General features: G+C 35.3%; 2 protein-coding genes across 3 annotated transcripts; one reads left to right on the top strand and one right to left on the bottom strand.

Moving 5' to 3' along the window:
- The first annotated feature begins 11731 nt into the window (after positions 1–11731).
- Positions 11732–15383, top strand: LOC107867389 (14-3-3 protein 10). Of its 2 annotated transcripts, XM_016713604.2 has the most exons (4): positions 11732–12429; positions 13995–14117; positions 14834–14950; positions 15079–15383. In XM_016713604.2, the coding sequence occupies exons 1-4, from the start codon at positions 11926–11928 to the stop codon at positions 15097–15099; spliced, it is 765 nt and encodes a 254-aa protein (XP_016569090.1). In that variant the 5' UTR covers positions 11732–11925; the 3' UTR covers positions 15100–15383. The 2 variants fall into 2 exon arrangements, with proteins under 2 accessions (XP_016569090.1, XP_047266939.1); XM_047410983.1 differs by lacking the exons at positions 14834–14950; positions 15079–15383 and adding an exon at positions 14212–14655 and having other exon boundaries at positions 11798–12429.
- A 793-nt stretch (positions 15384–16176) lies between these two features.
- LOC107867390 (protein CutA, chloroplastic) lies at positions 16177–19487 on the bottom strand. The gene is made up of 6 exons (XM_016713605.2): positions 19145–19487; positions 18920–19038; positions 18059–18121; positions 17154–17185; positions 16943–17037; positions 16177–16540 (listed from the first exon to the last, which is right to left on the bottom strand). The coding sequence occupies exons 1-6, from the start codon at positions 19303–19305 to the stop codon at positions 16456–16458; spliced, it is 555 nt and encodes a 184-aa protein (XP_016569091.1). The 5' UTR covers positions 19306–19487; the 3' UTR covers positions 16177–16455.
- Positions 19488–19993: the final 506 nt, after the last annotated feature.

Below are 19993 nucleotides of genomic sequence, written 5' to 3'. Positions count from 1 at the left end.
TGTGAAAATGAATTTTTCTGAAAAATCTGGTATCTCCATCGCGTCCGGAACGTCGAATTTAGTGTGGTTGCATAGTTTATTTGCATAAATCGGGCTCTGAACGAATCCCGAGCACCCCGTCGAAGTCTATTTCGAGTTAGAATAAAAAAACTGCTCAGTTATGCAGAAAAATCTGCAATATTTTTGACCCATTTTGCTCATTTTTCATCTTGTCTCTTGAAAGTTAAACCCTAAATATTTTGGGAGCTTAAAAGTGAAGTTTGTGAGAGATTGGGAAGCTAGATTAACATAACCGCGGATAACCGCACCGCACCGCCCCATGTTTTTATTTTTTCCTTTTATTTTTTGAAAAATTTGTAACTCCATTGAAAATCATAATATTTTTAAATTTACAACTAGAAATAATAACTAATTTCTATTATATCACTTTTCACTAAAAAATTATCAAAAAGTATAACGTATACAAGTAATGATCAAATATCATATTTTTATTCAAATGAATAGAGATGTTAAAAAAGCTACTATAAAATTATTTATTTGTAGTGTTATGCATGTAGTTTTAAGTATAATAAAATTTAAGTAAAGAACACATATAATTTTAGGTATATTCACGAGAACAATACTAATTTTTAGTTTTTTTGTTAATTCAAACTCGCATATACCGCAACCCGCACCGCACTGCACCATTTAAAAAAAAAATTACTTTAACCCGCACCACATCCGCACCGCACCGCACCACACCCGCACCGCTCCATTGCCATCCCTAATTAACACCTATTTCTTGATTTTAATTACGGATTTAAGGTATGAAGTATCCTTTTCTTAGAAATTTCTTGATAAATTTCTCAAAACCTCAAAAATCTTAGGGCATGATTTTAAACCCAAATTTCATCCCCTTTCACTTGAATAATATTTTTATCTTATAATTACTAGTTTTTCATCAATTTAACCTTCAAAACAACTACGATTCTTGATTTTAACCCGAATTTCAAGGATTTTACCCGATAGAGCTCAAAAATGGTTTTTCTTCGATTTGAACCCCGTTTTTCACTCGATTTAACTTGGGTTTTCAGCTGTAGGTTCCTAAAAATATGAGGAACATATTTTTGAAGTAAAATTCCAATTTTGCCCTTCTTTTTTGGAAACCTATTTTGGGGGTTCGTTTTGATCCCGAACCAAAAGTAGTCAATATGGGTGTCGTTGGTTTTATTTTGACGCGTAGATTTCATATTTGATGTTTTTAGTAGAGTTCGAGATTGTTCGTGAAAAGTAAGGTCGCGGGTTCGAGTATAGCGGATCGGTTTCGATTTTTGAGGTAGGTTATGGCTTAACTCTTCAGACTGGGTTGGGTAGTAAATAATGGTACAAAACGCATGTTAAGGGTGGGAACTAATCATGAAAAATGGCTATCTACGTGTTGTGCCCGTGTGGGGGCCTATATGTGATGTAATTGTCGAAATTGAAATATTATGTGATATGTTTGACTGTGGGGGGTCCTATGTGACATTGATAGTCTTGAATACATGTGAGTAATTATATTGTATTGTTTAATATGGTACCATGGGTGTATTGTGATTATATTCATACTTTACTGGCATATGAGACATGTGGAAATTCATGGATGAAATGAAAATAACGAGTGAATATTGGCTCATGTGGTTGTGAAAATGTATCATTGTGGTTGATTGTGGAAATATATCATGTGGTTAGTTGTAGAAATATATCATGTGATTGGTTGTGGAAATACTTATTGTGATTGGTTGTGAGCATTACATCTTCATACCATACTCATTCCTAAAACATTGGTACCACCGTGGCAACATCTGAGAAACATTGGTACTAATGCCTTCCCTTAGAGTAACCAAAACCCTTACTCATAATCTCAAAATATTTTCGATAGACTAAAACAGAGTTTTATAATAAAAAATGATTTTTTTCTAATTTTCCTAAAAAGCTAGGTTGCGACTCTAAAAATAAAATTTTAATCCTAAAAGTCACAACCTACCACCATACGTCATGTGTTGTTTCAACCAGTTCGAAATAGGGCGTCGACAGCTCCTATATTAGCTTTGCCTAAGAAGGGCGTGGGCTTTACTGTCTTTTGTGATGCTTCATTGTAACAACCCTTATTCAAGTATGTGTATTGGTCTTATTTTTATGGAATTAATTTTTATTTTATTTTATTTATACCGGAATTTGCCCGTCGATGGTTCCATGCGAAGGTTATTAAATAAGCTTTCCAACGATATAAAGATTTCCAAAAATGGATAGGTTTCGAATATAATCGAGCACGTTCAAAATTATAAAACGGTGGCCGGGATATTTGGAAATAGTAAATGTGCAGGAAATTTCCTGCACACAAACTACTGAGGCCAGCTGAATTTTTAGGTCAACTTCGAACGATCATAACTCCCTTAATATAATGAACTGGGAGATCTGCGACCTATAAAAAGAAAGATCTTTGAGTCTTCTTTCCAATGCAATTGGTTTCATCCAAATCCAACGTCTGAGTAAGGAGTTCTACTCGTTTTACTTCAGCCTATCAAAATAGATTTTTAGAGTCAACTTCAAACGACCATAACTCCTTGTACAAGACGAGCTGGGTGGCCTACTTTATATGAAATGAAAGCCCTTTGAATTATCCTTCCAACGATACCAATTTCACCCAAATCCGATACCGGAGCAAAGAGTTATGGTCGATCTACTTTAAGTTATCAAAACAATCCACCAAAAGATAGATTTGACATTATTTAAATTTTAAAGGCATTTTGGTCATTTCCTATTATATTATGGACGGGAATATGTGTATATATACATGTATATGAGTTCAAAAACTCATTTTCATCATCAATCATTGAGAAAGAACAAACCCTAGCCAAATTTGACCTTTAAATTACTTGTGATTCAACCGTAGATATTCCAAAGTAATCCGATAACTGCGTTCGTCATCTCGAAAGCTTCGAACGACACCTATTATTTGTGCAAACAGGATTGCATAATCAAGAGGTGAATTCTAAGGTATGAATATTGTTTGCCTTTGTTATTTTTCATATGTATATGTGTGATAGAGGATTATATGTATTGGTTGTTATTGAAAGGTGATGGAAATAGGGTTATGGACTATTTTGCATGGTTTGGTTGTATTGAATTGTGGAAGGTGGATATGGTAATTGAGTTATGGAAGGTGGATATGGTAATTGAGTTATGGAAGGTGGATTTGGTGATATACTATTGAATTGATGATTATTTATGTCTATGGCTCAATTTGGTTTAATGGATTGGTTGGAAGGATAAATGAATCCAAACTTGATATTGGAGGATGTTGTATGAATATGCATGGCATGTGAATGTAATTGGAGTATAAGAGGGTTAAAGTGACACCCTTTATGGTGTAATTAAGGCTTACTACTTAACCACTAGTTTGGTGAATTCAAATAATTGAATTGTGACGTTTGGTTGCTAATACTAGATTGCTATATATGTTCATTGTAGATAAGTAATCCGAAAAGACGGTAAGTCCATTTGGGACTAGTATTGAAGGTTGACAGTCAAGTATGTAAAGCATACTCTATATCATATCTTTGGCATGAAAGTGAACAATTGTTCTATTAAGAAAGTTTTCAAAGTTATTCAGTAACATGTGATCCATAATGGTTTTGTATGATGTCCTACGTTACCAATGAACTTGTTTCCACCCTACAAGATGTCAAGACATTCCAATACTTACTTGTTTTCCAAATCTTACATGTTTATCGCACTAATGAATGTCAGAAGGTATCCGGTTACTCAAATAAGATCCATGTGCTATTAATGACTCCAAAACATTTCATTGATATACCAATAAGTTCCTACTTTATTTTTATGGCATTGATGACTCCAAAACACTTCATTGATGTGCCAATGAGTTTTTACTTCATTGTTATTGCATTGATGGTTATTTATATGTCTCTTATTGATGTATTATTATTTTAAAGTATCAAAAATGCGGTGGCAACCGAAATAACAATCTCAAAGATTAATTGAACTAAGTGATGGAAGTTCTCTCTTATCGGGTGGTATCCCATGGGCATAAGCCTATCATGGGTTGATACCTATTTATGTGTTTATGGGTGGTATCCCAGGGGCATAAGCCTATCATGGGTCGATCGCAGTTGATATGTACTAGAGGCAGCCTAATGGTCACAGTACAGTACAGTAATGATTACAAAGATGATAAGAACGAAGGTAAAGTGATTGAATAAATACAATGTACAGGTTGTCACAAGTTCTAGTAAGTGTGGTCCACTCCTATTACAATTTATTCACTTGTTTTTTATTTCTATTGAGCTCCTATATCATATGTGATTATCTACAGCTTTACATACTCAGTACATATTTCGTACTAACGTCCCCTACGGGGGACCTGCATTTCATGCTGCAGGCACAGGTACCTCAGCTCATACGCCGCACAAGTAGGAGCCAGGATATTCAGCTGCTTTTGGTGAGCTCTAGTTTGCTTCAGGGCTTTCCGTGTCATATCCAGTCACTTTTGGTATTATATAGAAGTTATTTATATGGCGGGGTGTGTCCCGACCTTAGTTAAACTCTGTGTATTGTCTAGAGGCTTTGTAGACCTAATGTACAGTCAAGGTGGTGTTTTGTTAATAGACATGATGGCTCCAACGGCCAAGTATTGTATATACATATATATATGTGCTCGAGCTTATACAGGTGATTATTTTCTTTTATATGCGACATGATGCTGTCCGAATTTTGGGTTGTCATAGAGGTATGCATGGGAAGTATAAGGTTATGAGCTGGTTCTCCCGGGCCTCCTCGGTTACGGGTGCCAGTCTGCCCCAATAGGATTTGAGGCGTGACATTCATGTGCTGGGTTAGGTGTTGTGTTGATGTAAGAGGGCAAGTTAATTGCTTATGCATCTCGTCAATTGAATCCTCATGAGAGAAATTATCTTACCCATGATTTGGATTTTTGCGTACTTGTGTTTGACTTGAAGTTTTGGAGGCACTACTTGTATGGATTTCATTGTGAGATCTTCTCAGATCATCGTAGTCTTTTATACTTCTTTATCAGCGAGATCTTCTTAGGAGGCAGCGTCGTTTTCTTGAGTTGCTTAAGGATTATGACTTAACTATTCTCTTTCATTAGGGAAAGGCTAATATGGTTGTGGATAGCTTGAGCTAGAATTCGGCTAGCATGGGTAACTTAGTGCATCTTTTGACTCAGGAGAGGTCGTTGGCCTTGGAGGTTCATTCTTTAGCTAATTTGATGGTCAGGCTTGATATTTCAACACCAGGGCGTGTTTTAGCACTTATGGATACTAAAGCCTCTTTGATGGAGCAGATTCGAGCTCATTAGTTTGACGATGTTGGGTTGAGGTTGATTCGAGATAAGATGTTGAGTGAAGAGTCTAAGGAAGCCTCACCTAATTTAGATGAAGTTTTGAGGATTGAGGGCTGAGTTTGTATGCCGAGAGTGGTGATCGAATTAGGTTGATCTTGGAGGAGGCCCACTATTCCAAATATTCCATCCATCCAGGTGTGACTAAGATGTATTGTGATTTGAGACAACACTACTGGTGGGGTGGTATGAGGCTAGATATAACAGACTTTATGTCTCGTTGCCTATGTCGTCAATAGGTGAAAGGCGATCATATGAGATTTGGTGGTTTACTTCAGAGGTTACCCATTCCTGAGTGGAAGTGGGAACGCATCACTATGAACTTTGTGACTGGTTTGCCGCGTACATCTTATGGTTCTGACGGTGTTTGGGTCATCGTGGATCGATCGACCAAGTCAACTCATTTTATTCTGGTTCAGGTCTCATTTAGTGCTGAGAGGTTGGCCCGTATCTACATTCGTGAGATTATGCATCTGCATAGTGTGTCGATGTCCATTATTTCAAATTGAGGTCTTGTGTTCACATCTCACTTTTGGAAGGCTTTTCAGGATGAGTTAGGTACTCAAGTGGATCTTAGTTCAGCGTTTCACCCCAGGACTGATGACCAGTCAGAATGGACTATCCAGGTTTTGGAGTATGCTCCGCGCGTGCGTGATGGATTTTGGTAGCCAGTGGGAGCAGATTTGGCTTTAGCATAATTTGCACATAGTAATAGCTACCATTCCAGTATTGATATGGCTCCTTTTGAGGCATTGTATGGTAGGCGATATCGCTCTCCAGTAGGTTGGCTCGATGTTTCAGAGGTGAGACCTCGAGGTATGAACTTGCTTCGTGAGTCTTTGGATAGGGTTCGGGTCATTCAGGATAGACTCAGAGCGGCCCAAAGTAGGCAGAAGTGTTACGCTGATCATAGACTTCGTGTCTTGAGTTTTGGTGTTGGTGATCGTGTTTTCCTCCGAGTTTCACCCATGAAGGGTGTGATGAGGTTTGGGAAGAGGGGCAAGCTTAGCCCCAGGTATATTGATCCGTTTGAGATTCTTCGGACTATTAGTAATGTGGCTTATGAGTTGGTTTTGCCCCTTGATCTATCTGTTGTTCATCCAGTTTTTATGTTTTTATGCTTCGTTGCTATATTCTTGACAAGTCTCATGTCATTAGTTGGGATTTAGTTCAGTTAGATGAGCGGTTGTCCTTTGTTGAGGGGCCAGTTTCCATTTTGGCTAGGGATGTTAGGCAGTTGCACTTTAAAGTGATCCTTGTGGTTCAGGCCCAGTGGCAACTTTGACCTGTAGATGTGACTACTTGGGAGATTGAGTCTGATATCCATAGTTCCTATCCCCAGCTTTTCATTGATTCAGGTATTTCCTTGCCTTAGTTCGAGGACGAACTAGATTTTTAGTGGTGGATGATTAACGACCTAAAAATTTGATGAAATATGTAAAATTTGTAATTTTATGTGATTTGACTGTTTTACCCCTCCCCGTAGTTGCATTATGGTATTTCTGGGGTGTGGGAGTGGTTGACATGATTTTTGATGCATTTGGTAGCATTTATGCAATATTGTGGTTTTTTATGGCTTCGAGAGCCTTATTTTGAAGAACGGACTGCTCCAGCAACTCCGTGATATTGATTTTAGGCTAGGTAGACCTTTGGTTCGGGTCCTGGTTCACCCGAGCTCATTTCGACCTATTGATCGGAAAGTTGAAAAATTAAAAATATGGGCGTGGGATCCACATTTGATCGAAACGACCTCGGATGGAAAATCCGACTTCTCCAGAATATCTGGAATGTCGATTTTAGTGTGTTTGCATGATTGTTATGATCTTACAGCTTTTAAATCTCATTTCGACCCTCGGTTTGAAAAATTAGGATTTTGGGTCTCAGGGGTCAATTATGTGAAAACGAATTTTTATGGAAGACCTGGTATCTCCATCGCGTCCGGAACGTCGAATTTAGTGTGGTTTCATAGTTCGTTTGCATAAATCGGACTCCAAATGAATCCCGAGCACCCCGTCGAAGTCCATTTCGAGTTAGAATAAAAAAACTGCTCAGTTATGCAGAAAAATCTGCAATATATATAGCAGTTTTTCACATTTTTGGCCCATTTTATTCATTTTTCATCTTGTCTCTTGAGAGTTAAACCCTAAATATTTTGGGAGCTTAAAAGTGAAGTTTGTGAGAGCTTGGGAAGCTAGATTAACACCTATTTCTTGATTTTAATTATCGATTTAAGTAAGAATTCACCCTTTTCTTAGAAATTTCTTTATAAATTTCTCAACACCTCAAAAATCTTAGGACATGATTTTAAACCAAAATTTCATCCCCTTTTACTTGAATAGTATTTTAAACTTATAATTACTAGTTTTTCATCAGTTTAACCTTCAAAACAACTCTGATTCTTGATTTTAACCCGGATTTCAAGAATTTTACCCGATAAAGCTCAAAAATGGTTTTTCTTCGATTTGAACCCCATTTTTCACTCGATTTAACTTGAGTTCTTAGCTGTAGGTTCCTAAAAATATGGGAAACATATTTCTGAAGTAAAGTTCCAATTTTGCCCTTCTTTTTCGGAAACCTATTTTGGGGGTCCGTTTTGACCCCGAACCAAAAGTCGTCAATATGGGTGTCGTTGGTTTTGTTTTGATGCGTAGATTTCACATTCGATATTTTTAGTAGAGTTCAAAATTATTCGTGAAAAGTGAGATCGCGGATTTGAGTGTAGCGGACTGGTTTCGACTTTCGAGGTAGGTTATGGCTTAACTCTTCAGACTGGGCTGGGTAGTAAATGATGATACAAAATGCATGTTAAGGATGAGAACTAATCATGAAAAATGGCTATCTACGTGTTGTGCCCGTGTGAAGGCCTATATGTGATATAATTGTCGAAATTGAAATATTATGTGATATGTTTTACTGTGGGGGTCCTATGTGACATTGATAGCCTTGAATACATGTGAGTAATTGTATTGTATTTTTTATTGTGGTACCATGGGTGTATTGTGATTATATTCATACTTTACTAGCATATGAGACATGTAGAAATTCATGGATGAAATAAAAATAACGAGTGAATATTGGCTCATGTGGTTGTGGAAATGTATTATTGTGGTTGGTTGTGTAAATATATCATGTGGTTGGTTGTGGAAATACTTATTGTGATTGGTTGTGAGCATTACATCTTCATATCATACTCATTCATGAAACATTGATACCACCGTGGTAACATCTGAGAAACACTGACAACACCTTTTTTAAAATATTGTAACACCTTATAAAACCCTTTCCGAGGGATGTGCCGAAAAGGAAATATGAAATATGTGGATTGTATATGGGTTGATGAACCCCCCATGGGTCCTACGTCGGGAAGCTTTGGCTCCGTAAATATATACGGGGATTGTGCGACGATCCCGGAGGTTGTGCGACAACCTCGTGCATCATCATCATCATCACCATTATCATATACATTGCACTTACTTTATTGTGTTTATGATGTGTTGTATTGCCTTATTGACTTGTCATCTATATATTTGTTTTACCTTTATTTACTTGTATTTGAAGATCTTGTATCTACATGTTCTCTCTTGCTCTATTTTATATGTGACATAATCTATACTTATCTTCTATATCTTGATGTGTTTTTGCAATATATGTGAGATATATTAGAACTGTTAGTGCAAGCGGTGTGGGCTACCGTTGTGGAATATTTTCTGATTGCAGGTCACGTGCCCTTAGTGTATATTTTGTATGTCTTATTTACTACTTTGCTTAGTCGGCCTATGATACCTACTGAGTACAAGTGGACCGTACTCATGCCTACTGCGCCCTTTCGGTGTAGGTCCTAGCTCGAGTGCTCCTCAGCTTACTTGATTCGGGCGGTTGTTGGAGCTTCCAAGGTAGCAGTTGGACATTCATGCATCCGAAGTTCACCTCTATCTTTCTATACTAGTTATGTCTTTATTAGTGTTCGGAGACAGTTATTATTCCTTTGTGGTTAATTTTCTGACGTATTTAACTCTTGGATTGTATTAGTAGTTCTTACATTATTGAAACCTGGTTTTGGGCATGATTGGTGTTTTGAATAAGTTTTTTCCGCATTGTTATGATTATTTATATGGTTCGGCTTCATTCTAGAAGCCTTACCTTGGGTATTTTTGTCTTTTTCTCTATTCGTATCAGTTTGGGTGATAGACTTACTTATCAAGGTACACCGCGACAAGTGTCATCATGACCCTCGTTTTTGGGTCGTGACAAATACAAAGCCCAATATCTATATCTATATTTATATCCATAATTTATAATATATTAAAAATGTGAAAGGCCTTGGAAATGTTGTTTGAACTTTTTGTCCTTCACTAAAATTTTTTACTTTAGACAAAGTCGTCTTTTCACTATTTTTTTCTAGTTTTTGAAAGTTAATAATTAATTAATATATATTTATGGTAAAACCTTTTCTTATTAGAGGTCGTCAGAATTAATGACAACTAATACTTTTTTCATTAATTTAAAACAACTAAATTTGATGTTCATAAGATTTGAAAAATATAGAAACAAATATAAAAGCCTTAGAATAAGAAAATTTTAATAAGTATTAAATTTTAAAAAGTTTTAAATACATAATAGGAAATGACTTTTTATTATTTTATCAAATTCTTATTTAACTATTTTTACTAAAAAAACACGTCCCACCTCAAAAAGAAAAAAAATAAGTAGTGTCAAATTGTAGTTAACATACGACCTAATTTCTTTCTTTTAAGTATGGTTTTTGATTTAATTAGGAGTCCTTAATTATCTTTTCTTTTAAGTTTCGTTTGTCTTGATTTTCTATAATAATTAGTTTTTTATGAAAAAAATTTCTCAAATTAGATTAGATTTCTTCCATATTTTATCAACTCTTTCTTAAAAGGAAAAAAATTGTACATCTATATATTGAGCATTCCTTTTTTTTTAATAAATAATAGAATAACATTCACAATTTAATTGTTAAAGAGTATGTTCAAGAGAAGATTAGTTTTATGTTCTTTAATGAGTTTTAAATTTGTAGGTCAACAATATTAAATATTATGCATCTTTTATTAACTTTTTTATCGTATAATTTATTGCAATTTCAATTGTTGACTTTCGCGTGATGTGCAGGTAAAGAAAAATTATGTGAGTGTGTGGTTGAGACTTTGTGCCGATTACGAGAGGATTTAAAGGTGTGTTTTTTTTAAAAAAAAAAAAACTATTTTTCATTCATATTAACACGATTTATGTTGTTAAGGCGTTGATTAGAAGTACACGTTCTGCTCTTTGATTCGATTTTATCAAATTTCAATTCAATTCTTTAATTTATAATTTTAAAAAGTAGACATCGAACACCGAATCAAACTATTTCAGTTTGATTTGTTTCTTTCAACTTTGTTTTTATTTGATTCGATATTCAGAAATATTTAAACTTTTTGTCATTCACTAAAAGTGTCTGCTTTAGACAAAATTATTTCTTGAATATTTAAGAATTTAAAATTTATTAAATATTTTAATAAAACATATGTTATGTTTGCGCTATTTTATTAAAGTGTGAAGTATCTTTGAGAAGTGATTTAAATTTTTTGCTCTTCATTAAAATTTTTTGCAATAGACAAGATCATCTAATTTTAAATAATCAAATGTTACACGTGCGAGACACGTGGGGTTTAACTAGTTAATATAAAAACCTAAAACTCTTTAATTGCTTCATTTTTTACATTTTACTTTCTAAGTTTTCAGAGAGTTCTCATTATTTTCTCATTTTACTTTTCTCATTCGTCAAGTTGTAATTTAGGTTTGTTTCTCTTCTTTCCTTTTTTATGGAATTATGTTATAATTAATTACTTTATGGAGTTAAGTTTTTAATAAGTTGTTTAATTTTTTATTCTTTTGTGTGGTCATATTTTATGTGAAGGAAACTTTCAAACAAGCTACTGTGACTAGTGACTTACAAATTGAACTACTTAAGTATCTACATAATATTACATAGTAGTTTAGCCGTCTTACTAATTTGCCAATTTAATTTTTATTAGAACTACTCTATACCATTTTTTAAAAATCTTTTTAGTGAAAACATTTAAATTTGTTCTTCAATCACTTTGTAATTGTAAGAAAATTGAGCAAACCAAAAAATTGAAAAAACCCATCTAAAATCAAAATAAAAAACTGATTGCACATTGGTGTGATTTGATTTATAAATTTAGAAAACCAACATTATTAATTTGATTATATTTTAATAAAAAATCGAACCAATCCGCCTATGAACACCTCTAATCACAACCAACTACCATATTGTTCTAAAATATTAAATTTTCACAGCATCAAGTTAATTCATATTTCGTTTTCACCAATTATTAAACAAAAATAATTTTCCATATACTCAAATATTGAGCTAAATATTTTTTCAAAAAGATTTAAAAAAAAAAAGCATATAAAAGTTCCTTCTCTCTCTCTCACACACACACATTCAGTATTGATTCTCAGTTCTCTTCTCTTTCGCCTAAACTCTCTCTACATCCATGGCGGCGGCGGCGGCAATCCCCGAAAATCTCAGTCGTGAGCAGTACCTCTACTTAGCAAAACTCGCCGAACAAGCGGAACGTTACGAAGAAATGGTTCATTTCATGGACAAACTGGTCATCAACTCCACTCCTTCCGGCGAACTCACTGTAGAAGAACGAAACCTTCTCTCCGTGGCGTACAAAAACGTGATCGGCTCACTCCGTGCGGCGTGGCGGATCGTGTCATCGATCGAGCAAAAGGAGGAGTCAAGGAAGAATGAGGAGCACGTGAATCTGGTTAAGGAGTATAGAGGTAAAGTTGAGAATGAGTTATCGGGAGTTTGTGCTGGGATATTGAAGTTGCTGGAGTCGAATCTGGTGCCGTCGGCTTCAACGAGTGAATCGAAGGTGTTTTATTTGAAGATGAAAGGTGATTATTATAGGTATTTGGCAGAGTTTAAAGTTGGTGATGAAAGGAAACAGGCTGCTGAAGATACTATGAATTCGTATAAGGCTGCTCAGGTATGGCTTTTCAGTGTTGACTTCTGTTTGATTTTTTTGAGTTTGATTTGCGGTGGTGCTTTTTTCTGTTCAGATTTTGGGCAAGTTATATCTAGGTTTTGTTGTTTATTTGTTGTGGTTGTAGGACTTCTGTTGAGATCTGAAATATAAATGTAAAACTGTAGATGATTTTGATTTTATAGAGAACTAAATTTGGCCATTCTGATCTGGATTTTGATGTTTTTGTTATGTGAATGTAGTTGAGATTTTTAACTTACTAAAAAGAAAGGAGTTAATGGTTAAAAACTCAGCTAAAGTATGTGTTGTTCGAGTTTCCTAGCTTCACTATCACTAACTATTTGTCAAATCATGCCTAAGTTATCAATTGGTTCACTTCTTCTAGATGAAATATCACCATCATTCAGGTAGGAGAAGTGAACAATGGTGATAGTTCAGCTAGGGAACTCAAAAAAAGGGGATATTTTAGGTGTGTTTTTGACCTTCACTCAAATTTAAGATTAAATGGTGGAGATTGTTAAATCGGGCTTGATTTTTCCATCTCATTGCGGTTTTTGTGTCAAATACTTGTATATTAATCTTACTAATGTGGTTGAAATTGTGAGAAATGAATTGTTTAGCTGGAATTTATAGATGATGTGACGCCGGGCCTCTTGGGGTAAACTGCATCTAGGTCTTCCTGGTAACTTCTTGTGATTGCAGGCTTTGTGTTAAGATGGGGACAAATCATCTTGATACTGTAGCTTGATTTCAAGATGAATACAGTTTTAGCCATTGCAATCTGGATTTAGTTCTTTTGTTGAGATTGTGATGGACATTCTTGCATTTAGTATGTGCTGTTGATTTTTCTGCTGTGAATTTGTGTTTTCATCACATTAGGATGTTAATTAGTGATATGTGTTTGTAAGATTTTAAGATGAATCATAGGTTCAAGTATGTTAACTAAGAGAACAAGGGACGGAACTTTCTGATCCGCAGATTGTAGCCTTACACTGTTGTTGCTAAGCAATGTCACTTTCAGGGTGTGATGTGATGAAGCGTCCTTACCATCTAGGAAGGGTCTTTCAACACTGAATTGTTTTGATGTGTTTGAAACTAAAGATTGAACTGAAATGATAAAGAGGTCATTGTTGTGAGAAGTTTGAAAATCCAAGGATGTGCGCATTACCTAGGCTTTCACCAATTTAGCTGTAGTTGTATCATTGATGTGGTTAGGAACAGTCCAGGACCATTTTTTTTTTTTTTACTTGGGTTGGGTGTATGAATCACAAATTAGCTTCACATGAAAGACTTTCTAATTATGCTGCAGATTAGACACTGTATAGAGGAGGTTAGGCCGATTGTTACCTGGAGTTTTCAGCTTTTTTTCTTCCCTCTGGCTCTTGATGAACTGTTAATTTAAAAAATTGTTTAGTCTGGTATGTGAATTTATCTATTCTACAGTTGGTCAAATCTTGCATGTTCATATCTTTGCATTTCATTTTGATTTTGTATATAGCTTTCCATCATATGGTTGGAAAATTGAGTTCCACTAATTCTGTTTTTCCTTACCTTTGTTGTCATTGAAGGAAATTGCACTGACAGATCTGCCTCCAACGCATCCCATAAGGCTGGGTCTTGCTCTTAATTTCTCTGTCTTCTACTTTGAGATACTGAACTCATCCGACAAAGCTTGCAGTATGGCAAAGCAGGTAAAATTAGTGTTTATGCTGCAGATATGATGTAAAATTATACGCTTCATGTGCAGTTTTTATATGTTCTAAACTGGCTGAACTGTTGTTTTAGCTTTGTCTAATGAAAGAGCCATTGAATAAAGTTGGGAAAGGGTAACTGAATATTGATGGTGAGATGCAGTGAAAGATGGAGAACGAAAGGGCAATGGAGGGTTGAGTCTGTGAAAAGAAAGTGAGTGATCAGACTTATTATGAAGGATGGGTTGATGACTGGCAAAATGGATGGATAGGATGAAAGATGCTGAGGTGGTTACAGATGAACCCAAGTGATTAGGGAAAGTGGGTTGATTACTTAATCTAAGAGTTGACTGTAGGAATGTAGGATAAAATGATCTTATGTGTGTTTTCTTCTTGAAAAGTTTGCAAAGTCTTGAGTCAAGAACTAGTGTACTGTTAAAATGTTGGTGAACTTAGTAATCGACGACAGTCCTGTCAATCCATTTTTGTTTTGGCTGTAAACTGATTTATAGTCAAGGTACCTAAAGTGCTAGTTGGTTACGAGTGTGAGCCTTGTATTTGTCTGTCTTCAATTTGAAGCTAACCTGCCAGATCGAACGTTTAGGTTTTGCCATCAGTCTCTGTGGTATCTATATTGTTACATGTGCCAGTTGATCTATTTCTGTTAGTGGTACGTATCTTTGCATTTGGAATGATTTGTTCGTCAACTTGTTTAGGCATTTGAGGAAGCCATAGCTGAGCTGGACACTTTAGGTGAAGAATCGTACAAGGATAGCACTCTCATCATGCAACTCCTACGAGACAATCTCACACTCTGGACCTCAGATGCTCAGGTAGGTGCTTATGCTGTGAAGGCTGCTATCACAAGCTGCCATCACATGCATACACGTACTATCACTCTGAAACTTTATTTTATTACTTAGTACAGCTTTCTTTAATTGTAGTCATGTGCTTTATGCAGGATCAGTTGGATGAATCCTGATTTGCTATGCTGACTCATGGTGTCTTTTTAGGGATGGGCTCTAAATGTAGTTTGCTTTGTGCTGACTTGTTGTATAAGAAAAAAGGCAGTTTCTCTTGACATGTTATGTTTGATATTTGACTTATGGTGGTTTGGTACTTGGAACTGTAGGAGTTAAATTTGCCATATTTTCTGCATTTCTTTTTCTTTGGTAACAGTCGCTGCCTTTAGATTCTTCTCTTCTCATTGCAATTGAACCTTGTAATGTGTACGCTTGAGGTATTGTAAGAAAAAGCTTAATTGGATGTGCTTTTCGTGGGATTCTTGATGATGCGATACTTTTTGACTGTAGAGAAGACAAAGCTTGGATGACAATCTACGATTTCCATGGCAATTGATCCTCTCATCTGATCTTGGCTTGACCATTGTTTTGCTTCTAAGCCAGTGCTTTCAAGCGGTCTTAAGCTTGACGAATACGTACCAGCAAACGTGTCGCCCCTGGGAGGCTGAGAGCCCAAAAAAGGATAGAAAATTAGAACATTGTCATAAGGTGGAACAACAAAGCAATCCATCTATGCATCTGCACGGTGCCCATAAGATTACCTTGCCATCCTGCTGGAGGCTTTCGTGGTGCTACTACTCGAAAGCTTCTTGAAAAGCTGTTTGAGCGTATCATTCTGACTACCTAATGAGCAAATAATAAGTGTACGTATTGGTCTTACTTTCTGTTTCTTCACCTAGATTTTGGGACATCGGAATAATACGTTTGGAGTTCACAATTTACAACTTTTATCTCATATTTGCGTCACTGAATGCAGTCCTGCTTAAATAGTGCAATTTTGATGCTGTATTCTTGAATGAGTTCTTTTGGTGCAATTATCATGTTCTCTTTTAGTTTAAAGTAACCAAGTAATTACCCAAGTAGCTTTTGGTTGAATAACCTCTCAATGACTACCTTCCGGACTTTTGGTCGAATAATCTTGTGTCTTCAAGGACGTTTCAAAAGGTATCATGTAGTTGGAACTGTGGATATGCAAATAATTTAATCATGCAGTTCATCCGTATGTTATTACGGACAACTCTAGGGAGCTATTACAGTGACTATCCAACCATAATTCACTCGAAAGCAACAACACCAAGTACCCATAACTTTACAAGGGTCTCGTTATTTCACCATATATACAAGCAGCAATGCCCAAAATAACTCATTAATATCTATTAGAGATAGATATAAGAGCTCACATCAAGAGTCAAGGCTAAAGACACGGTTTAAAATAACAAGTACTTGGACAGAAAATACCAAATAACATAGATACTTGTCTTTGACTCCTACCAAGTTACAAGCTCAAGGTAGAAGAAAGCTTGTCTTGGCTCAACTCATTTATCCCTTGTGCTGTTCTTGAGCCATTCTAGGTACTGGGGACTGCCACCAACTATGGGCATCGCAATCACTTCAGGAGCACTGCAAGAAACAAACAAGAAAAAGATCAAAATAATCTATAGGTGCTCTCTTCAAGACAATTCCCCTTTTTTGGGGGATTAACGTTCGAGTTAGGGTAGCAATTAGCTTATGCACCTAAGACTATGCACGAACGTGAAAATCTTGGAGCAGAAATTACTGGTTATCTGGCTGGTAGAAAGCGATGAGTACAACACATGGCAGATACATTATTATACATGAAAAACACTGTCTTTCTTCCAAAACCCTTTCTAACATTTGAAAAGATATTCAAAAAGGATGATCTGCCAGATTTATCTAACCAATGCAGATAATCAGATGGTTGAACATTAAATGACAAGTTACAAAATGAAGTACTGATATCTTTTAATTGACAGACAAAAGAGCAAAGATGCAACAACTTACTCATATTCATGGTTGGCCTTCACATGCTCCGTAAGAGCTTCCAAAAGGGACTCCCTGGTCTTGATTATAAGCAGCTCTTCAGAATCAGTCTGTATCTGTTAACAAGAAACAAAAAGCAAAATTACTCTTAGAAAACAATGCGACAGGCATAGTGTATCGAGAAATGTTGATTATCGTCAAAGTTGAACGGTCTTTCGAAGAACTGTCTTACCTCTCCTTGCCACTCGTAAACAGATTCGACGCCTGGCACAATCAAAAATGTTATCAACTTAGAAACAAAGACTAGTGAGGACACCAGTAAAACTATTAATGTTAGCTTGTATTCAGGCAACTCTTACACATATAAGTGAATGCTGGAGCAACATATAAGGCGAAAATGCACTTAGGTGTTTTGCCAAACATTGGTTACTCTTGCATTTCTTTCAAACTCTTTTTTGAAAAATGATTTTCTTGAGCTGAGGGTCTAGCAAAAATAGTCTCTCTACCCGACAAAGGTAGGGGTAAGACCCGTGTACACCCACTCTTCCCGGACCCCATTTGTGATAATATACTAGGTATGTTTTTGCATTCACCTTCTATTATCTAAAGCATTGATCCTTTCAGAATGTAGTTCCAGCAAAAAAAAAAAAAGAGAGAGAAATGTGGACAACAATGTTTCAACATTGCAGCAGTCCAACTACATAAAACAAAATTGATGGAATCAATAGCTCAATTAGGTTCAATCTATGGAAAGGGAGTATAGTCAAAAACACGCAACACTACAGGCAGTAAACACGGGAAACATTGATATATTCAAGTTCATATATGCAATAATGCAGATGATAAAGAGATCAACCAACATAACGCTTGGCAAAACTGATGATACGTTTGAAGAAATCAAACTTTAAGTTCCAGTGCAAAGTGTTACTAGCAAATGATGAGGAATTAGCACTCCGCATTCTAATTTGGTTCATGACAACAAGAGTGAACCACACTTTGCCAAGCACAGTGGTATTAGCAGTGAATAACTAAGGTCTAAACAGGCAAAATGATGGTTAAGATACATTCATTTAGTGCAAGACAAAGACATGAAGGCTACGTTTGCTAGTTAGAGCAGTAATAAGGAGCTGTGCTCGCCTGGTACTCGATTAACACATGCTGCGAGTTTCTCCTTGACTATGCTCCCTGCCAGCTTTATACCTGCAAAATAGTTAGAGTACAAGATAGCGATGCTAAAGTTCCATCCAAAATCACAGACATTATATAAAAGCAATCATAAAGATAGCATCATCAGAAGTTCGTGGAAAATTATGCTGAAACCATCTTTACATAACATGTTTAAACTAGTACACTTGGACAGATAATTATTTATTGCTTCAGACTATTGGCACTTTGATACAAGTCCAATAGAATAGTGTGGATGAGACCTTAAATCCAAAGAAGTTACTCTCGTTATCCGTCTAAATTTTCTATTTACCAGTAGAACGAAAAGCACACCAAAAAGAATCAGCAACGGAAAAACATATACTCCCTCCGTCCATTTTTACTTATCCAGTATTGACTTGACATACCCTTTAAGGTACAATAGATAAAATGACAAAATTACTATATCACCTTTTGAATATAATAAATTCAATGGTCTGGAAAAATGCATTCAGAAATGACTATAGTTAATAACAAAGGTGAATTAAGAACTAAGTAATAAATTATCTCTTGATTTTCTAAGATGGACAAGTAAACACGAACATCTATTTTTAGTATGTCGCACGCAGGGAGTATGTGATCCCGAGACCAAGCTACCACCATGAGTCATGTTCAATGGCGTAAGAAGCACAAATAAAACACAACAGGCCAAACAGGGATCATAATTCAGCTAGAATCCTCAACAAGATTACAATTTTAGTGAAAAATTAAACAAAAAACAACAATCATCAAGATAATAAAATGAATTACCAAGACCACAAAAAAGCAAAAAATAAAAAAAATATAAAAACAAACCCAAGTCTTTGTTAGGAACAGTGACATAAACAACAATGCTGGGAACAATCTTGTTACTAGCCTCCATTCTTATTCTACTACTAACACTTGTACTCCTTCTTTCTCCACCTAATTTCGACCTGAAATTTACAAAACAAAACAACCCCACATATTAATTTTCTCAAAAACCCCACAAAACTAATTTCAAGATTCTGTTCAGAAATTTCAAGAAAATGAAAAAATTACCGCAAAAGAGGGACAAAGGGAAGTGAATGAGCAAAGCTGGTATGGGTAAAAGGGATGGAGAGATTAGAGAGACCAAAGGTAAGAACACAAAAGGCACCTACTATGGGTAATTTTCGACGGATTAAGGTTGATGTTGTTATTGTTGAGAGTGTTAATGCCATTTGTACAAATTGCTTTTATATTGCCGCCTTATTATTACTTTCTTGATTCCATTCTAATACGTATTATTGTAAGCATCAAATTCTTTTTCTAGAAGTCACCAAACTTTGGGCTTTGTTAGTTTGTGGAGTATCCAATATATGAGACCTCTCTGAAATTGGGCTAGTTGGGTTATGCCTACTGTCCTCCAATATTTTCGTTCTTGAATTTTTATCCTTTTAAGTGTGTAGTCTTGAATATTTATCTTTATTAATTAAGTTATAACTAGTATATTTACCCGCACGATGCGTGAATAATCTACGTATTAATTATAAAACTTTTTAAACGTTATGTCTTGTTTAAGTATATTGAATAATAAAAATGTTCACATCCACTAAAATATAAAATTGTATTAGATCAAGTAGAATATCTATTTGTATTAAACTATTTAATTAGATACTAATAAAATATAGAATCATGAAATTAAAAGCAACATTACAAAGAGTTGTTTAAACGAATAATTATTATAATGTTATAGACATTGATGAGTCAAAATATTTAATATTGGAAAATAAAAGTGCAGAGTGTATTACATAAATGATTCATTTTTATTAGTTTATCACTTACTTAAGTCTAAACTTTTCCTTAATATTAATTTAAATTAATAATATATTCATAAGAATTAAATAAATAAATTTTTTATTTTTGATT

This window comes from Capsicum annuum, chromosome 4 (genome assembly GCF_002878395.1).
Source record: "Capsicum annuum cultivar UCD-10X-F1 chromosome 4, UCD10Xv1.1, whole genome shotgun sequence".
Classification (NCBI taxonomy): Eukaryota; Viridiplantae; Streptophyta; class Magnoliopsida; order Solanales; family Solanaceae; genus Capsicum; species Capsicum annuum.
Note: the sequence above shows the minus strand (reverse complement) of the source record. Positions and strands in the feature narration are given on the sequence as shown.

What these genes read in the sequence shown, in the direction of transcription:
- LOC107867389 (XM_016713604.2), top strand. Translation starts at nt 11,926, where the DNA reads ATGGCGGCGGCGGCGGCAATCCCCGAAAATCTCAGTCGTGAGCAGTAC. An exon ending in CTTGCAGTATGGCAAAGCAG is followed by an intron (nt 14,118 to 14,833) that starts GTAAAATTAGTG and finishes CAACTTGTTTAG; the next exon opens with GCATTTGAGGAAGCCATAGC. An exon ending in TCTGGACCTCAGATGCTCAG is followed by an intron (nt 14,951 to 15,078) that starts GTAGGTGCTTAT and finishes TGCTTTATGCAG; the next exon opens with GATCAGTTGGATGAATCCTG.
- LOC107867390 (XM_016713605.2), bottom strand. Translation starts at nt 19,305, where the DNA reads ATGGCATTAACACTCTCAACAATAACAACATCAACCTTAATCCGTCGA. An exon ending in TTTACGAGTGGCAAGGAGAG is followed by an intron (nt 17,038 to 17,153) that starts GTAAGACAGTTC and finishes TCTTGTTAACAG; the next exon opens with ATACAGACTGATTCTGAAGA. An exon ending in AAGGCCAACCATGAATATGA is followed by an intron (nt 16,541 to 16,942) that starts GTAAGTTGTTGC and finishes TGTTTCTTGCAG; the next exon opens with TGCTCCTGAAGTGATTGCGA.